The 20,136-nt window shown below is 45.2% G+C and overlaps 1 protein-coding gene across 5 annotated transcripts; it reads right to left on the minus strand.

The window, feature by feature from the left end:
- Positions 1-2,247: 2,247 nt before the first annotated feature.
- Positions 2,248-18,784, minus strand: pcdh10b (protocadherin 10b). 5 transcript variants are annotated; one of them, XM_080900568.1, is made up of 6 exons: positions 18,554-18,784; positions 15,808-18,463; positions 15,047-15,105; positions 14,787-14,893; positions 5,087-5,422; positions 2,248-3,511 (listed from the first exon to the last, which is right to left on the minus strand). In XM_080900568.1, the coding sequence occupies exons 2-6, from the start codon at positions 18,319-18,321 to the stop codon at positions 3,492-3,494; spliced, it is 3,036 nt and encodes a 1,011-aa protein (XP_080756694.1). In that variant the 5' UTR covers positions 18,322-18,463; positions 18,554-18,784; the 3' UTR covers positions 2,248-3,491. The 5 variants fall into 5 exon arrangements, 4 of the variants coding, with proteins under 4 accessions (XP_080756694.1, XP_080756696.1, XP_080756693.1 ...); XM_080900570.1 differs by having other exon boundaries at positions 15,973-18,784; XM_080900567.1 differs by having other exon boundaries at positions 15,808-18,784.
- Positions 18,785-20,136: the final 1,352 nt, after the last annotated feature.

The following is a 20,136-nucleotide window of genomic DNA, read 5'->3' on the forward strand; positions in this document are numbered from 1 at the left end:
CCTTCAACTATTGTCCTCAATCTAAATGGCGCTGCTCTGATAGCTCTGCCCTCATTACGCAGCAACAAAAGGCCCGGGGTCAGTGCTTCACACTCAGCCAACTCGCTATTTGTCGTCCTATTTTTCACTTCTCATTCTGAAGCCTACAAAGTGAGACGTTTCTGTCGTATTTACCCTGTTTGCTTGGAATATTTGTACAGGGTGGGCCATTTCTATGGATACAGCGTAATAACATGGGAATGGTTGGTGGTATTAAAGTCCTGTTTGTGGCACATTAGTATATGTGAGGGGCAAACTCCTCAAGATGGGTGGTGACCATGGTGGCCATTTAGAAGTCGGCCATCTTGGATACAACTTTAGTTTTTTCAATAGGAAGAGGGCCATGTGACACATCAAACTTATTGGTAATGTCACAAGAACAACAATGGTGTGCTTGGTTTCAACGTAACCATTCCCATGTTGTTACGCTGTATCCATAGAAATGGCCCACCCTGTAGTTTGCACCAACAAAGATTCTTCTTTTTTTGATGGCAGATGAACAAATCAATGAATATTCAGTTTGTGCTGGAAGATTAAGCCTGCAGATTACTTAGTCTGATGTCTACCTTGTTATTGATTCATCACCATCTGTAAATATTATAATCTACCTTGGATTACAGCTTCAACATCTCCTTCAGTCTGATGAAAACATGCAGCGAGATCTCTAAATCTGCAGAGCTGAAAAGAAACAAGTGGATTAAAAATGAGCGGACATGACAACGAAGGACAATAAAGCTGATGTTTTTTCTTTCAAAAACTAAAAATACTGCATCGAGCTCACGTTCACCTGTCATTGTGTGTTTGGTAAAGTAATCCTGAGTGCTGGTTTGTGCTTAGATTAGAGCTGGAAAGCTTTGGTCACTGAGCTCGGTCCAAAGTGTTTTACCTGAACGGGCTCTTAAACCTCCTGCTTGAAGCTTTAAAAAAGCTCCACCGTGTAACCAAACGACAGGTCTGTGATAAACCGCCACCTTCTGCAGGGCACTGTGGCATCATCTGCCAAACAGCTTCAGTCTGACCCCAAACTCATTCGTCAATCTGCCTCACAGCTGTACACATTCATTTCATCGTTGATAATTAGAGTTAATGAGAGGTAGCATGTTCTTTACAGAAGGCTAAACACACACACACATATACCTTATTATGTCAGGTGGGTTTGGCTGCTGCCTTTTGCATTCATTCAGTTTTGTCTCATATTAAAATTTGTAGCAACTGTGCAGAAAAACAAAAACACTTCACTCATCTCCACATTGAAAATTATCTCAGTGATAATTTAAATATAAGCTCTTGGAACATTTAAATGCAAACTGACATAAAACACACATACTTATCATTTTAATTATAACACAGCGGCCCCTCGTTTATCGCCGGAGTTACGATCCAAAAATAACCCGCGATAGCTGAAATCTGCGAAGTAACCAGCTTTATTTTTTACAATTATTATAGATGTTTGAGGCTGTAAAACCCCTCACTGCACACTTTATACTCTATTCTCAGACAGGCAGGAACATTTTCACACTTTTCTCTCTTGTTTAAACTCTCAAAGTTCAAACCTTCTTAGAAAAATAAGTCCAGAATTATAGAATGAAACCAAAGATCAAACCCTGTTTTCAGGTCCAGGACACAGGATAGAGCAGCTGTGAGAGAATCCAACATCAAGGAATCATTAATGAATCAATGGTGCTGAAGTAAAGGAAGCAAGAAGAACGAGATGAGTAAAGTTTGACGTAAATGTTTCCTTTTCACTCATCATAATAATTCAGAGTCACACTGCTAGCGATCGAAGATTTATGTAAATGTGACGAGCTGAACGCGCTCTGTCCTGTACAGGAGACACGGCACGAGATGGTCTACAGCCAATCGGGACGCAGAACACAATACGCTAAAAAATAAAACATTGCACCAAAAATGAAACAGCGCGGTTACAGCGAGGGAGCACTGGATGTAATCGTAATAATGTTCCTTTGTATTTAGAATTTGCTTCCTGGTCGCAGAGATCCTCCTGAAGAGGAATCCTTCGGCCCGAGGATAAACGGACTTACATTCATTTGAGATCATTTGAATAAACGCAGCTTTATCTCCCTTATTTACTTTGGCAGGTCTGCCTTACCTGATACTGTATTTTAATTAGGCATCAAATGATGCATGGAATGAGCAGAAAGCAGCGTTCACATTCACAACAAGGACACACGAAAACAAACGCAGACGGCGTTTTTACCACTTTTGTCATTTATTGTCGGCATATTAGTGTGTCTGTGTCTGCAGTGTGTGAGAGAGATACTGGACTGCACCGTGTACATCACTCTTTGCATTTGATGGTGTTTTTGTCGCACTCCTTTACAAATGGACCCTTAAAAGTTTTGGTTACAATGACACAGAATTACCATGGATTCAGTCTAAATTATTACCTCCATTTTACTTATAGATATGCTCTTTATTAATACCTTGAAGTGGAAAAAATAATGAAATGATGTCAAACAATAAGAAGTCGAGTTTTACATCTGCTAAGGCTGTTCTGTCTCTTTTTACGTCTCCGGCTGTGAAAACACTGGCGACCTTGTTCAGGGGCAGCAAACAGATCAAAGCTCTGAATCAGAAACCAGCCGACAAGCAGCACACCTTCAGAACAAGAAGATATAGATAGATTTATATAGAGAGGTTTATATTCAGCGTCAAACTTTTAAAAGAGTACAATAAACACTTCTCACACGTGACAGAAACTACTTGACGCATCAGAACAACGTGGGCCGACTGGGTCTGAGCCCGCCGTGTGGCTGCTGAACCGAAACCAAACGGATAAATAAAAAAATAAATAAAACAAACTGAAAATCTGCCCACAGTCTTTTCTTACAAAGTTTGACCTGACCACACAAAAAGAATAGAAAAATCTAAAACAGTGGTATTGCATCTGAAATGCACAAAGATTCTCCTGTACAACTTGGCGTCTCTCTCTGACACCTAAAGGGCTGAGTGGTGGTTTTTCTGGGTGGCTCTCAGTTGGGTTTGCCTTCCGTAGTTCATCTGCAGTCTTCATCTGGCTTCATTATCCTCACAGATGTATACATCAGTGCTGTAAACAGGCACACATAGAGTGGAAAAAGATGAAGGGATCAGTGACGGGGGTCGCCATCGTTCGTCCTCTGCGAGCTTCTCAGTCCTGCTGAGACAACGGCCATCTCCAGTAAGGCGATTCTTCCACCTGTGTTCCTCCCCCGCAGCCTCCCCACCGTCTCTGTCAAACCCGGCAGCGCTCCGAGTGTTTTGTTCCTTTGTGTTTCTTTCTTCTTCGTTTTGTTTGCAGTCATGTAAAATTTTCTTCTTTTTGTGTTTTTGCTGAGCGAGGAGGGATGAGGGCAGTGGAGGACAAAATGGGCTGAAAACTTTACACCCTTGGTCGTCACGATGAAATTGTGCAAACTCACGCAGTCTCTGGTACGTCCACGCGGAAGGAGCTAGCAAAGCCTTTTCCTCGCTGCAAGCACAGAAAACACAGAAGCCGGTTAGTTGTGTGTCGGTATCTGTGTGCGTGCAGAGCAGCAGTGACACGGCCTCACTCACACAGTCACCGGCGTGTCAGCTAAATGCTGATAGATAACATGTGTGTGTGTGTGTGTGTGTGTGTGTGTGTGGGGGGGGGGGGGGGGGGGGGGGTGTTGTGGGAATGTTGGCACTGGGGGGAAGAGTGAATCCTGCCAGTTTATTTAGGACACCAACAAAAGGAGCGTCTGCACTCTAACCTCTCCTTCATGCTCCCCCCCTGCACACCACACCCAGGCCTGCACCTCCCGGGACAAAAGGGTCTTTGTGTATCACTGGCTGACTTAATGAGATTAGAGAGCTCCTCCCACCCCCCAAACAAACACACAGGACAAAACAACTTCCAACAACTTCCCGTGCGCCTCAGTGTTGAACCAACAGCGAGGACAGAGCAGCTAATCGCTGTGCAGCTTACAGCGGACGCACATCGACTGTCTTTGTTCAAATCATTTCAAGTTGCAGCAGAAAAACCGCTGAAAGGCAACTTTTACCTTCATATTACTGCTTTATTATTTCACACACTGCTGCTGCAATGGTCCATAATCATAACTACATCATTACTATAAATACAAGCACCTGTTCATGTATTTGTCCTCGTGCTGTACTGCCCTCTGACCCCATCCTGTGTGCAAACACTGCACGCGGCCTTTCACAGCGACGACAGCGCTCTAATGTGAGCAGTGGGTTGCTTCACATCGAACAACTTTTGTTGCAGAACGAGGAAAAGCAGACAAACGCAGCCAATGAATAAAATATTAATTACAGGGAGAAGGCCTTTTTCCTGCTGCTCCCACAGCGTGCTGTGGTTTTAAATGATGGCACGAGGAAAGCAGCGGGTCTCTGATAATTCCAGCTAGCTGTGCCGGATGATGAGAGAGGCGCCTCTTCAGGCGCCGCTTGACAAAATTATAATTAAGCATTATCACCAAATTTCAGTGATTGAGGACAGATCTGTTTGTGGCATCTGAATAGCAGTTTAGAAAAATGGGCCTTTTCCTGCTTTATTTTCTCTTTAATTATGTGAAACCGGTTTTTGATCAACCAGCTGACGTCGGCCGAATACGAATGAGACGCTCAGCTCCACGTCTGTCCTTCTTCTTCTCTCTGGTTAAAAACAGTCGTTTGTCAGCTGTTCGTGAGAGGGCCGGTGTCTCGCTTCCCATAACGCTAACGTCTCCACCCACATCAAAACAACCTTATAGATCATAACTGCTTTTGGCATTTATTGTTTGAAAGGGCCCAAAGACCACAGCGCTGCATGTGTGTGTGCAGATAAGATGGTCACAGACGGAGATAATGGAGATGCTTGAGAAAGAGGGAAGAGTTAGTTAAACACTCTGACAGAGGGCTGAGAGAACAGCGGTCAAATCTAAAATGAATTTCACGCTAGCTTCCACGAGCCAATCCAGGAAGAAAATTCAATTTCCAATCGTTTCTTTTTCTGCTAATTTGATCAGCAGATCAGAGCCGGGCAGGCTCCAAGGCAGCCAGAGCAAAACACAATACTCACTTAAATAAGCCGGGTTATAAGGTGCTCTGGAGCTAGGCAGAAATGCTTCCAACTCTTTCCTCTCTAAGGAGCCGTGGTGGTGGCTGAGGTGCTGGTGGAGGTGTTGGGAACTGAGAGGCGCCTCTTTGCCAAAGGTGGAGAATGATCTATCGGCCGTTTGCTCTGGGCTTTCAAATACCTCTGTGTCGGGGACCGAGTCCATGCCGGGCACATGGAGGTTGCTCCTGTAGTCGGGACCCTGGCGCCCGTCAGAGGGCACGAAGCTCGGCATCCAGCAGCGATCAGAATGGCCCAAAGCCTTACACTCGTCTGTGCAGTTGGAGAACAGATCAGCGCCTGTAGGGGAGGGGGCGGGGAGAAGAAATTAAAGGTTTTACGAGCAAAACGGTGCACGCACAAGCTGTAACCAGATCTGACATGTTCAGAGTTTGCAATTATGAAGCTGCTCTTTGATCCCTTTCTGTTTCCCAGCACTGAGATCAAAGCTGCTGCACAATAGACTGAAAGAAACCTGTGCTGACACACAGCCATCAACAACGTGGCTCCGCTGCTGCTGCTTCAGTACGAACACATTCAGCTTCATAAAGATTTCATCACAAGAAACAAACAGCTTCTCAGCTGAGTTTAGCCGTGACGCTTCGAGAGCGACAGCTGCACGCTGATGTTCAGACATGATGATGCAGTAGAATAGAATAGAATAGAATTCAACTTTATTGTCATTGCACATGCACAGGTACAGGGCAACGAAATGCAGTTTGCATCCATCCAGAAGTGCTTTAGTGATATAGATATATTACAATATATATTAGCAATAATATAGATATGTGAGTATATTACAGAAATGGGTCTATTATGGTATGTTATAATGTACACGGTATGAAGTATGTTGTGAATATTCTATAACTATAAGTATGTACAGGCTGTAGTGAGTACAAACTATGTACAGGCTATGAACAGGATATAAATATGAAAAACTATACAGAATATGAAATAAATAACTTTACAGAATCTGAGATATACAGCTATACAGAAATGGGAACTATGCAAGTTGTAAACAGTTGTAGGATTAAAAATTATCGTATGTACAGAATGATTATTTACACAGAGCTATACAGTAGTGCAGTTAAGATAAGTGAGATATAATTTCTACAGAGGCTATATAGAGTGCTGGTGGTTGTGAGTGGTGGTTCAGTCCATGTTATTATTGTGTGTTTGAGGGTACAGTTGTCCATTGTGGGTGTGTGTATGTTCAGTCCATGAGTTTAACGTGGGTCAGATGTCAGGAGGCAGAGTTCAGGAGTCTGACAGCTGTGGGGAAGAAGCTGTTCCGGTACCTGGTGGTCTTAGTCCGGAGGCTCCTGTAGCGCCTCCCAGAGGGCAGGAGGGTGAAGAGTCCATGTGATGGGTGACTGGGGTCTTTGATGATTTTCCCAGCCCTTTTCAGACACCGCTTCCTGTAGATGTCTTTTATGGCAGGAAGTGGTGCTCCGGCGATGCGCTGGGCAGTTTTCACGACCCTCTGCAACGCCTTCCGGTCCGAGGCAGAGCAGTTCCCGTACCAGACTGTTGTACAGTTGGTCAGGATGCTCTCGATGGTGCAACGATAGAAGTTCACCAGGATGTCTGAGGACAGGTGGTTCTTCCTCAGGGTCCTCAAGAAGAAGAGGCGCTGGTGAGCCTTCTTGACCAGCTTGGAGCAGTTGGTCGTCCAGGTGAGATCCTCGGAGATGTGGACTCCCAGTACAGGACGATATTACAGAGTTTACTGCAGCATGCTTGCAATGCTGCGCCAAACCTACTCTGTTTGGTCTGTTTTTCCACAACGATTTTACATTTTTACTCTGACATCAGAAGAACAACCGGCTCGTGTCACTGCATGGGTACACTGAGTGGATGCTTTCAGGGTGATTCAGTTCCAAAAGGTTTTTCAGTGTTTGTAACACTAATCGAGTCAAACAGCAGCAGATGTTTAACCTGAGCTTGCACCTAAAATAAGGAATCGGCAATTTGTCTCAAGCGGCTCAAGCACATCACAAATGACAAAAGACAACAGGACGGTGAACATGTGTAACATATAGTGGACGGTCAGTCACCGTCTTTATCATTATTAGCACATTCTGCCATATTTACTTAACAGGCGTCTACATCCATTCAAAGTGGGTGAGCAGTTTTTAGGAACAACAAAGACCCATCATGTGTTTGCAGTACAAACAGGCAGGATGGCTCAGCGGGTGGAGTTTGCACCTCGTGTCTGCATGTCGATGCATCGTTGTAGCGAATGTTGGGTTAAAGGTGCTGAAACATGGGATGAAAGCACTGAAGAGTTTACAGGTACCAGTCGATTTAAGTGCATCCTTTGTAGTTCATCATATATGAAAAGCGCAGCTATGCAGGCCAACTGTAAGCCTTAAGCCAAATTTTGTGTTTGCTGCCCCAAATGTTTTTGCACTTGGGCCCAGATCTTGCGGACGCAGGTTTTCGAAGCCTAAATCCTTGCGTGTGTGTGTGTTTGACTCTGTTTGGGGCTAAAATGTCCAGCTCAGGCTATCTGCTGCTAATCCCTCTGAATACAGACTGATTAGGCTAAGACTGCTGTCATCCCAGTAAGCAGAGTGTGTGCATTTTGTTCTGTGTCCTTAACGGTCAGCAAAGGGGGAATTTGCTTTGTTACAAGAGGATTAATTTGGCTTGCTGTCACTAGCAACTTGGAAAAGTGCCCAGTCTCCTAACGAGAGGGTTTCCTATTAAATATTAAGCAACGTGCCATAAATATACCACGGCAGGAGGCTTTAGTACGGCCTCTTACATGGAAGGAAACAACTTATTGTACACTTTGATGGAGCCGCAGCCACGAGGCAAAGCAGTGCTGACACACTATATCAGTGCACCTGCTCGCGCAGACAGCGTTGCACTGTGAGCAGCAAAAACACAGCGTGGAAAGAAGAGCTCTGCTTATATTACAAAATGGACGCTGTGTTAATTCTCAAAATAGGAACAGGAAATGTGGCGTTTGGCCTCGGCGAGGGGGATTCAGCCACAGAGCCACGTCACGACATCTTCTCAAAACTACACGTTCCCCTGTCGAACGAGGCAGTCGTAAACACACACACAGGGCTGTGCTTAAAATGTGAATAAAGGTTGCAGGTGATACTCTTCTCTCTCCACGGCGTCCTCCGCCTGTGCTCTGCAGCTGAAAGAAGCTTCATAAATCACGCTCGCAGAAAATTGTCAGTGTCTGGCCTCCACTTCAACGCAGGATTAAGAAGAACTATGTCAACATGTCTCACACTAAGACACACACAAGCAGGAGCAGCGAGGAGACGGGGGAGGGAGGGCAGCGAGCTCTTGGAGCGAGCTGACCCTCGTTGCTTCCGACACCTCGTCTCATCTTAGCATTCCGAACGCCGCTCGCACAGGGCAAACGCAAAGTCCCGATAATAACCTTCATTTGGTAATTGGTATGCAGAGGTCTGAAAAATGAATTACTGATCAGCGAGCTGTTACCACGGTGATAACGTGAACGGCAGGCCTAAGGAGAAATTCATCTCGGCAGGGGGGGAGACGGGAATGCGGCGGGGGTGGAGGAGGGGTTGAAAATTGGATAAGCGCCTCGACTCGATCTGCTCCGAGTGCACGACATTGGCCGTATTGATAAAATGGAGCAGGACTGGAAACGTGGACGAGTGGTCCCAGAGGGTCTGAATCCACAGCTGCTCAGCCGTCTCGCCTCGGAGAATTCAAACCTCACAACTGAACCCACATTTGCTCTGTTTTCTTAAACTCATAATATAATATATTAATACTGGTGCTAAGTACTAAGCTCAGTCAACTTTCTCCTTCCAAACATCTTTTACAGGTTCATGTGGTTTCTTCACAGTCATGTCAGGAGTTTACACAGTGAATCACAAGCAGGCTGTCATTCGATACTAGAGGTGGGAATCACCAAACATCCCACGGTACGATATTATCACGATATTTAACTCACGATACGATATTATTGCAATTTTTAAAATATTTTGCGATATTCAGATTCTGTACATAAAGGTAAACTTTATCAATATTCATTTTATCTAATAACAAAGTCTCACACTCAGTCTTTCTCTCATCTCAGTCAGTTTTATTGTTGACAAACTGAACGGTTTGTATTACAGTCTAGTCCAACTTAACTGAATGCAACCATCTGGTACAATTACAGCTATTCTGAACTATGCAATTTATGAAAACTATGCAGCCCATTCAGCAACTGAAGAATTTGAAAGTAAATTAAAACAAAATATAATTTTACATTAAATAAAAAAGTTTTAAACTTAATTAAAATAAGACATGTCTTAAAATAAAATAAGTAAACTGTCATGTTTATTGCTGCCAAAAACAAGTTAAACACATTTGGACAGTGTCAGGATTGTTGCTCAGAAAAAGGATCAACATGCTCTGAAGTCAGAGCACAAAAACCTTTTTTGTAACAAAATATCGATTTCTGCTGTCCCTGTATCGATACATTATTAGCAAACAAAATATCACGATACTACACAGTATCGATTTTTCCCCCCACCCCTATTCGATACATAATTAAACTTTGGAAATTTAAATATTAAATATTTAAATTAACATTTGTAATGTTAAAATTGTATCTATGTTATCAGTTTGTGAAATAAAAAACAACTATTTTATAAATTATTTTAACATGCGTGGACTGTGTCATAACGAGCTGCTAACACACTATAATGATGTTATTATCATTTTATATAAAAGCTTTTATTGCTGGTCAAATACTTCAGATAGTGCTGGGATCTCAGGAACACCTCATCTCCTTGGTGGTGGGTGCTGTGATGGGAGGGGGGCAGCAATAACAACACACGGTAACCAAATGGTTTTAGTGCCAAACAACCGAGCAGGCAGAGAGCACATCCAGCTGTAAGACAATAAACTGCAGACTCAAGTCTTCTCCCTCTGCTCGTCTCTCATCTGCTTTATAGTTTTTTATAATTACACCAAAATAATGTTTATGGATCACTAAAGATTCGCTTTTTCACATTTCCCCAGGAGGAGTTTGCAAAACTACAACGCCTGGAAATGTGCACCTCTTGATGTTAGATATGTGTGCAAAATCTCATACATGCACATCATACCCAGCCCGGGCCTATATTGTTTCATTCTTCTAGGTGGCGCTATTGAGCCATTTTGCCCCGCCCATGTCTGAAAACATGAACATATGTACATTTTCACCAGACCCGATGCATGTGCAAAACTTTTGAGTTTTTGAGCATCTTTAGGCCCTCAAAAAAGCCAATACATTTGCCACAATAATAATAATAATAATAATAATAATAATAATAATAATAATAATAATAATAACAACAACAACAACAACAACAACAACAACAACAACAACAATAATAATAATAATACGGTGGTATTGCATTGGGCCCTAATAAAAAAAATCCAGATGATATTCATGGATGAATTCCAGATGAATGATGAACTCATTAACTCACATATTTAGAAATAAAGTCGTTTATGCAGAGCTACCCAGCAAACATGTGATGTGTTCTTATTTAAAATAAATGCCACTATGACTTCATATGTATTTCACATGTATTGTAATTCAGTGATAGTTTAATACTCGAGCTTCTTCTCGGCTCCACGTTTGGCTGAGGTAAAGACTCTCCAATAACCAACAAAGGCTTGAAGCATTTTAACTTTCGATCCATTTCCACCACTTAAAGCCCCCCCTCCCCCTTTTTTTTCTTCTTGTGCTAAATTTTGCACAAAGTTATTCCTCCTCTTGTTTCATTAAAGGATCTTTCACCACCGTCAGACACTGAGGACTGAATGTCTTTGGGCTTTTTTGGCTGCTGGTCAGACAGAATCAGCTATTTCTGTTCAAATGTGACTCATTATTCTTGGCGTGTTAGAAAGGGGATAATTACACAATTAAGAACTCATTCATTTCATCCTAGAATAGTTTAACAGACCAATTCTGACTGTGTGTAAACCGCAGCAGTGATAATAAACATGACAGCAGTCAAGGAAGCTCGTTGAATGTTAAACAGAGTCTGCATTTCTGATTGGACTATATCACAGCCATGGTTACACACACACACACTCATAAGTGTATATTCACGTGACTGTAACGCTGCACTCAGATACCTCGAAAATGATATCCGCTCTGATCTGAGCAGCAGTTTTTCCTCCACACTCGATCCAAACGTAACCAGTTTGTCTCCAATGCTACAAAATCCTGTTTGAGTTAAACGGCTCTTTCAGCCGGTTCACGTGTTCATTACAGGTGACGTCTGGTCTCTTTACATCCTTGATGAGGAAAAACGGAGCGGCCTTTGATCAGAGAACAACAGAGCTGAGTGCCTGAAGCAGCAGAAAATGTTGGCATGACAAAGCAGCTAACCACAGGAAGAAGAACACAAATCACCGTGTCAACAAAAAATACAACAACGGCTACGCTTCAAAAAAAAAGAAAAGGATATGAGAATAATGATGAACACTGGGCCTGCCTCCAGCCTCCAGCAGGTGAAGATATAGTATTTTATGAGGTAAATGAAATCAGTCGTGTCCTATAACTCTGACTGCACAGAAAGAAAGGAAGGATGAAAGTAGAGCTGGGCGATAGAAAGATAACGATATGTATCGCGATATAACTTTTACTCGATAGAGAAATTAAGCTATCGCGATAGACCTCGCCGCTCTTGTCCTCTTAAAAAAAAAAAAAAAAAAAAAGGTCAGCCGATCCAAATTAAGTAGCGCAGAGCCGAACCAATCACAGCCGCAGCGTCACGTCACGTGACTTGTTACGTACAGCACAAGTGCCAAGCCACACGTGTGTTTGTTTGGGAAGCAGCCAGCGGGTAATGGAGGAAATGAGTGTGCCGACTAGAAAAATCAACCGAGCGTGACCGAAGAGAAAACAGATGATGGTTCCAACGCCGGAGAGATTGTCGAACGGAAGAGCCATAGAAGTTCCGTAGTGTGAAGGTATTTCGGCTATTTCAAGTCTGACAAAAAACAGAGTAGCGTGCACTGTAAATGTGCCGAAAGCAAGTCTGGAAATACAATAAACTGGTGCATGCGTCACACTGTGCGCCACGTTATTGTTTCGGTGAAATGAATTTCTACAATACTGTTAATTCTACTCTCTGCAGTGTTTAAATGCTTACATATACACACAGTTACTGTCCCTCCACACATACGACTCGGTTCTGCTTCTATGCCCCAGCTTTGTTTACTTTTTCCCACCGAGGCTTCTAGACTTCTGATTGGCCAACATTTCTGCACGGTTAGGAATCTAGCGCCACCTGCTGCTTTGGCATGTTCATAGCAGCGTTTTCCTTCATTTCTGCCTTTATGTGTGGACGGGATTATTTTTTAAAACGGAAACGGAAAATCTCCGTTTTCAAAAATACCCGTGTACGTGTGGACGTAGCCTCAGTCTCTGACTGGAAGCGCTGATTCGTCATTCGGCTTTTGTCAGACTAAAGTAACTGTTAAAACTGTTTGAAAAGCTCAGCTATACAACAAGGAGCGATTGAGAATTTCCTTTTAGTTCTCAGTTTATTTGATATTGACAAAAGTTAGTCAGTTTTGTCTGTTCTTCTGTAAAACAAACTAAGATTTATTTTTAGAATTAATATTTTGTTTCTAAGTGGAATTGACAATTTAGTCTGTTTCGTTTGTTCTATTTTGAAACTTAAACGCTTTAGCGGCTGCCTTTTGTGTAGTTTGCAATATTTGCCTTTATTTATCTGAAAAAGTCTCATGTTCCTTAAGTACATCTACCCTGTTGAACTTATTATGGGAAATAAATATTTAAAAACAAGCTGCTGATTCTTTCACATTTTACTTGTGAGCAACGGCACATTTAAATCTTACAAATATAGTTATTTGGCTGATATCGTGATAGATATCGTTATCGCCTGAAATGAAAAAAACATATCGTGATATGAAAAAATCTCATATCGCCCAGCTCTAGATGAAAGAGAAAAAGGTGATGCATTCATGAAGTCTGTGAGAGCCAAGAGGAAAGCTAACACGTGGATTTATTATTAAACACTGATGCAGCCTCACTACTGACAAACTAGATTAGCTCGCAGAATGATGGCGCGCTAAGCCGTGCTATCAATTATCCTAATCAAACAACGACTAAATGCACAGTAAATAATCTGGGTAAAGGCATTAAGCTTTGCAACAAAGTAACTCATGCTATTTGCCGCACCAAGGGTATGCAAAGGGTATGGGACGCTGTTTCACAGCTGGACGTGCTGGACCATCCAGAGTAGGGACTGTATGGGTAGGCTAACATGTGATGCTAGCATGGTCTAACAAACAGCAACAGCAGCTTAAGCTAAGCGTGATCTGTTAAATCACAGACATGCTTCATTGTTTCAGCTGATAATCAGCACACATGTGGAGCGTACATGAACATAAATTAGCATGAATTAAGTTCTAAGCAAAGCAAGTTGGAGAAATCGGAACAGAGGCCCCGGGTCACTGTGTGCTGGTCCAGTTTATTTAAATCAACAACAAATTGTGTTAATCTCCACTAACTCACCAACTCTGAGCACGCAGCACGGTTTATATAATCATGCAATCTGAGCTCAGGAAGTCTTTATTTATTCCTGTTTGTCTGTTTCTTGGAACAGTCGTGAAATGTAAGAACATCTCCTGTCAGTAAAACGCATCAGAGAGTGTGCACATGCTAATAAAGTCAAAGTAGTACACCTCCATGCACATAAAGCAGATTAGAAGGAAAAATAAAGACAGCAGGGTATCTGTGTAAAGTCAGGCCGTGCTGGCAGAGACGGGTCCGGCTCTGCGTGCCTCTGTCACTGAGCTCCATGTAAACCAGGCCTACTGGGGTGACACTGGAAGTGGCAGGCAAATTCCATTTGACACGATGGGGGCGCCTGCTGTGGCTGACCAGACATGATGACAGACCTCATCCACAGTGGGCACCAAATAAAGAGCTAAACCTAGCTTTTATACATCAGCAGGGTCCTCTTGTAAGGCAGGGAAGAATTAAATGAGAAAAACAGCCCGTGCATGGAAGGGAGGAAAAAACAAGCAGGGGGGGCGTGCAGTTAGAGAGTAACAGCATGAATAAGTGCATTAATTAATCTAATGAACGGATGAATTGCACGGTTTGTTTGCTACAGCCACAACCTATTTGGTCGGCTTCCCAGCACTCCAGTGCGAGCCCAGTCTCATTAACAAGCCCATCACACCTCGTCAAGTGGTCTGCAGCACCGAGTGACCGCGCTCACAGGGAGCAGGATCCTTATTAACGCCGTCACATATTTACAAACAGCAGTGGAAGCCTCACTCAAGACATTCAATCACCACACGGCAAACATCACAGTAACAAATATTATGTGTCGGCTTTAGGAGCGAGCACTTGGATGCGGCTCACAGGGAAAGGTTTGATTCTGGTGCAAGAGTTTAAGCGATAATCCCACGCAGGCACAACACAACAGCTAAAAGACCTCAGACGCCGACTCTGGCTGTGGATGATGATGACCTTTAGAAATAAGCATTCATTTTTCCAGCCCTGCACAATGTGCTGCCAGATTTCAACAGTGGAGAGACGAGCAGCTTCTGGACCACAATGCTAATCAGCAGATCCTCCTCAGATCTATAGATGCCAAGGGGCAGAGAGAAGACAAAGAGTTCATACAAAGCCAGCACTTACCAGACGAATGGCCTCGATTGGTGGCGTCGTGGTCGCTGTCTCCCTGCTCGCTGTCTCCGTGGCCACTGTCTTTGGAGCTGACCAGGTCGGCCTCCTGAAAGGCTGAACTGAAATGAAGAGAACATTAAAATAAAGAAAGACGACCTCGCTTTGTTTTTCTTAATCCATGTCAGCATCACAGTAATGGGAGATATCAGCAAATGAGCTAGAAGCAGACCAGCTGGTAGAAGAGCAGGTAGAAGGGCTTTTTCCATATTTACCTGTTGACACGTCGCGGCCTGTCGACCAAGTAGCTGAGTTCAGCTCGCTGGTGTTTGGTCTGAAAGAGAAGGGGCAGCTTTTAGTGCGTCTCCTTATGTAGAGAGAACAAAGCAGCAGAAAAACAAAAGAACATTACATCCATCGAGCCAGAGACGACACAACCCACACAGCTTTGAGTTGACGTAACTATTACATGTGTCATTCATCTCCACCAGTGGAGACTTCCATCCCACAGGGAGGGGAAGCTCTGCAGACATGTTGCCAAGGTGCAAGGTGAAGTAGCGCACCTATGTAGGCTGCAGCAGCCCAGAGATCCAACAGTTTGAACAGTATATATTTAATCCTGGGTGACTGGGCTTCACGCACACATATACACCCATTATACTCCCACACCCACCAGCAGCCTCTTTGCCAACATACATTGTCTTTATACACCTTTTCTAATTTATCAGCCGTGGAAGCACATCATAAACATGCAGTCGTTGCTGTTTAAGGATCGCAAAAGTCAAGGTTTCTCATTTCCATATCTGCTTTCATTTTCTATCACATTGTGTTACAGTTGATGTATCGGCACACAGTAACACCCATCTGAGGAGCTAGCATGCCAGTGAAGTGAAATTTGGGGGATGAAATGGCTCCTGAATGTCTCTGGTTTATATTTCATTCTTATCAGACGTCTAAGGGGACATGAATCAGGTTTAGGCATGCGGAGGAACTCAGATGGAAAGGTTTAAACCGCAGGCAGGAGAGGGGCTCTTACCTCATTTGATAAAATGCTGCCGTTTGATATGATGTCAGGCTGCTGGTCTGTGTACCCTGTCACTATGGCCCCACACGGGTTGTGATCGGTGTCTGTGCTCCTAGAAGGACTACATGGCTTTAGGAACATGAGGTCAGTTTTGGCAGACTCTGGAGTGAGACATACCTGGTAGCAATAGTTCTGGTTTTGGTGGTGGGAGCCAAAGCTCCCAGATTCCTCCACAGGGACTTGAGCTGTGCCAGCCCCGCTGACGTTAACGGCACTTTGCACCAGCATGATATCCGACTTGCTGAGCTTTTTCTTGCGGGCCCTGCCCTGCCGCGAGCAGCAGGAGCTGCAGCCAAAACAGCAGTCACTGGTCAGGCAAGTATAGATGTTAAGCTTTTTGTCCTTCTGACAGCGCACAGCCAGCACAATCATAACCAGGAGGAAGATGAAGGAGACGGAGCCCAGGGCGATGATAAGGATGAGAGTGAGGTCCAGGGTGCTGTCCTTTGCCTTGGAGGTCCCGCCTTTCTCCCCACCGCCACGGCCTTCAGCCACACTGTCCACCAGCACCACCAGCACGCTGGCGCTAGAGGACAGAGGCGGCTGGCCGTGGTCTCGCACCTCAATCAACAGGTCGTACTGCTGATGGGGGTCTCGCTTGACCGATACCCGCCTCGCAGTCCTGAGTTCACCTGTTCTCCAGTCCATCCTGAACATGCCATTCTCGTTTCCCCTCTGGATGCTGTAGGAGAGACGAGCGTTCTCTCCATCATCCGCATCCATGGCCACGACACGTGTCACCAGATAGCCTGGCTCAGCAGAGCGAGGCAGGGGCTCCTTGGCTGTGCCGTTCTTTCCCAGGGGAGCCAGCACTAGCGGGGCGTTGTCATTCTGGTCCACAATGATGACTTTAACAGTGGCATTGGAGGAGAGCTCTGGGGTCCCTGCGTCTTTGGCCTTGACCATGAACGTGAACTCCTTCAGCTGCTCATAATCGAATGATCTGAGAGCATAGAGATAGCCTGTCTCCTCGTTGATTGACACGTAGGTTTTGACTGACATGCCCTGGATGTCACACTCTAATATGGAGTAGCTGATGACAGCATTCTGCCCAATGTCCGGGTCCAGGGCCGTCACCGCGTGTATGTACGCCCCTGGCACGTTGTTTTCTGTCACGTACACGTCATATACGGGCTGTGTGAACGTGGGCGCGTTGTCGTTTTCGTCTGACACCTGCACTCGAATGGATTTACTGGTGGCCAGTGACGGCGTTCCTTTATCGCGCGCGACCACAGTGACGGAGTAGGAGTCCGCCTGCTCGCGGTTCAGCGGCCCGTCGGTGACTATAGTGAAGTAATTTTTAAAGGAAGATTTCAGTTTAAACGGGACGTCGCCGAGGATCTCCACGTGGACCTGTCCGTTCTCCTCTGCGTCCCGATCCGTGACGCTCAGCAGCGCGATCACGGTCCCGGGAGCCGCATTCTCGCTCACCGACTCCGTGACAGTGCTGAAAGTAATTTCCGGTGCGTTGTCGTTCACGTCGCTGAGTTTGACGAGGACTTTACAGTGCGCGGGCACGGCGTTTGGTCCCAGATCTTTGGCCTGAACAAAGATTTGATAGAGGCTGCTCTCCTCGAAATCCACCTCTCCGCGCACCTCGATGCGCCCGGTGCGTGAATCTATAGAGAACAGGTCTTTGACGCGGCTGGAGATGTGGTTGCTGAATGAATAAACGATTTCTCCATTCAGTCCCTCGTCCAGGTCGGTGGCGTTCAGCTGTATGACGAGCGTGCCCAGCGGCGCGTTCTCCGACAGGCTCACCGTGTACACCGGCTGCTCAAACACGGGCACGTTGTCGTTAGAGTCCAACACTTTGACGACCAGCAGCGCGGTGCCAGTCCGCGGAGGCTGACCGCCGTCCACGGCGGTTAGCACGTACCTGTGCGCCGTCTGCTGCTCCCGGTCCAGCGGCTTCTCCAACACAAGCTCCGCGAACTTGTTCCCGTCCGTCTGGGTCTGCACGTCCAGGTAAAAGAAGTTGTTCGTGGTGATATCGTACGTGCGTAAAGCGTTGGAGCCAACGTCCGGGTCGAACGCGCTCTCCAAGGGGAAGCGGGTGCCCGAAGTGGCGCTCTCTGAGATCTCCACCGTGATATCGGTCTCCGGGAAACTGGGTGGGTTGTCGTTAATGTCCACCACTTCGATTTCAACCCGGAATAGTTCTAATGGGTTCTCCAAGAACACCTCCATGTTTAGCTGACAGCTCGCACTCTGCTTGCAAATCTGCTCCCGGTCGATTTTCTCGTTAACGAACAGGACCCCGTTCTCCAGGTTCACCTCCAGATAGGGTGTCCGAGAGTTGGGCACCACTTGGAAGCGCCGGGAGGCTAGCTTGGTGAGGTCCAGACCCAGGTCCTCGGCAATATTTCCCACCAGCGTGCCATGGTCCGCCTCCTCCGGGACAGAGTAGCGTATCTGACAGAGCACTCCATCCGCGATGCACAGGACAAGCAAAAGCACAATCATCGCCGTGAAAACAAGTGCACTTGGGTAAAAATATCATATATGTTAGTGAAAAAATGTCAGTTTACATCACCCATTACAGTAAATGCGTAAAGTCTCCAAAATGCGTAAAGTCTCTGTAAATGTACAAGAGGTCCGGAAAACTCTGTGGGATTAAAAAAAGGCGCATTTCATTTCTGACAGGAATCCAAAGGACTCGATGATATTTTTCACTTTTAAAAACTGGCTCTGTTACTTTCGCACATGCGTCCAGGTGAAGCCTCAGCGCACATTCCAGTAAAGCGCAGAATCTCAGACAGCTGAAAGTTGGAAACATAAATTATAATCCACAGGAAAAACATACGACTCTGTCTTCAGTGATGAAATCTACTGCAGACTCTGGCTGTCTCTTTCCTCTCGGCGTCCTGTTCCTCACTGCAGCCGCCTCCACTCCACTCTCCACTGATGCTCTTCACTCAACTGTTTGCTTTTTTCCCTGAGTCGCGCCTCCCCTCTCAGCCCCCGCAGCTGTAAATCACGCGGAAAGCTCTCTCCTGATTGGCTGTTGGGGTTGCTCGTCCGCTCGGCCTTCGTCTCCCTCACTGCTTTTCTGTATCTCTCTACCTCCCTCTGAGCGCAGACTGACTTCTCTTAAGGATACCTGCCTGCAGGCAAAGAGAAAAGGGGACAGGAGCGAGAAGGAATTTATTTCTCAAGTGCGTAATGCCCTTCCCAACTCGTCCGTTATAAAGTGCACCACTAATGAACCAGGGTGTGATTAGAGTGGAGCACTTGTTGACTTGGTGGCAGAGCCTGTGTGAGCCCGAGGACACGCTGGGCGAGCCAGGTTAATGCATGCAAATGTTGTGATATGCATGTATTCAGCATTCACGTGCTGCTCTCAGGGCTGTGCGATATAATTACAGCCAACGGTAGAAGCGTTACATCTCTGTTCCAACCACACAGCAGTGGAACAGAGAGGCAGGGGGAGTAGCACATCCGCGGAGCGCATACGACCCCTGCCGGAGTAAATGCAAACCAGGGTCTGAATCACGGCCAGCACTTCAGTGTAATACAAATAGTTATTGTCACATGCATACTCTGATTTTATGCGTGGACCAATGAACGTGGCGAGAGTAAAAGGTAAAAGTAGAAGATGGTATGATTACCTTTTACTGTGAGAGTAGAAAACGCGCAGACCATTCAAACATAAGTGCGGTGAGCAGGCTAATCGATCCTCTAAACAACTTCTGTATGTGTCAAAGGCCTGGGCGGCGAGGTTTCGGGGGTCCGTGCCGGCTCAGTGAAGTCTCTGTGCCGTGTGGGCTGAACTCTAGTGATACACTTAATTCATACGCTTTAGTAAAAATGAAGGAACCGAGACATTAATGTGCAAAAGTCTCAATTCTTCATATTTTGCAGGGAAAGTAGCAAATAGCCGCAGCACTTTATCAAAGCGTGTAAATATATATGGAAATGCAGTATGTTCTTCTTCTTTTGGCTGCTCCCTCTAGAGGTCACCACAGTGGATGGTCTGCTTCCATCCTCAGCATCCTCCTCCCTCACACCAATCCTCTGCTTGCCCTCCTTCACTGCATCCTACCAACCTTTATACTCGACGTTTGTCTCTAAGGGTTTGACCTGAGCGTCTCTCTGATATACTCCTTCCTGTCCAAGGACAGACATTGACCACAGACCATCAGAAAGCCTGCAAAACTAGTGAGCAAGAAAACTTTAGACAATGAAAAAAGACTGGAGGCTTTTTTCACAAAAACAAAAATACATACAACACAGTTGAATTATGACCTCATCACTTTGACCTTTGACCTTAGCTTAAAC

This window comes from Rhamphochromis sp. 'chilingali' (assembly GCF_963969265.1).
Source record: "Rhamphochromis sp. 'chilingali' genome assembly, chromosome: 13".
Taxonomy (NCBI): Eukaryota; Metazoa; Chordata; class Actinopteri; order Cichliformes; family Cichlidae; genus Rhamphochromis; species Rhamphochromis sp. 'chilingali'.

What these genes read in the sequence shown, in the direction of transcription:
- pcdh10b (XM_080900568.1), bottom strand. Translation starts at nt 18,321, where the DNA reads ATGATTGTGCTTTTGCTTGTCCTGTGCATCGCGGATGGAGTGCTCTGT. An exon ending in GCAGCATTTTATCAAATGAG is followed by an intron (nt 15,106 to 15,807) that starts GTAAGAGCCCCT and finishes CTTCTCTTTCAG; the next exon opens with ACCAAACACCAGCGAGCTGA. An exon ending in TTATAACCCGGCTTATTTAA is followed by an intron (nt 3,512 to 5,086) that starts GTGAGTATTGTG and finishes CTGTGCTTGCAG; the next exon opens with CGAGGAAAAGGCTTTGCTAG.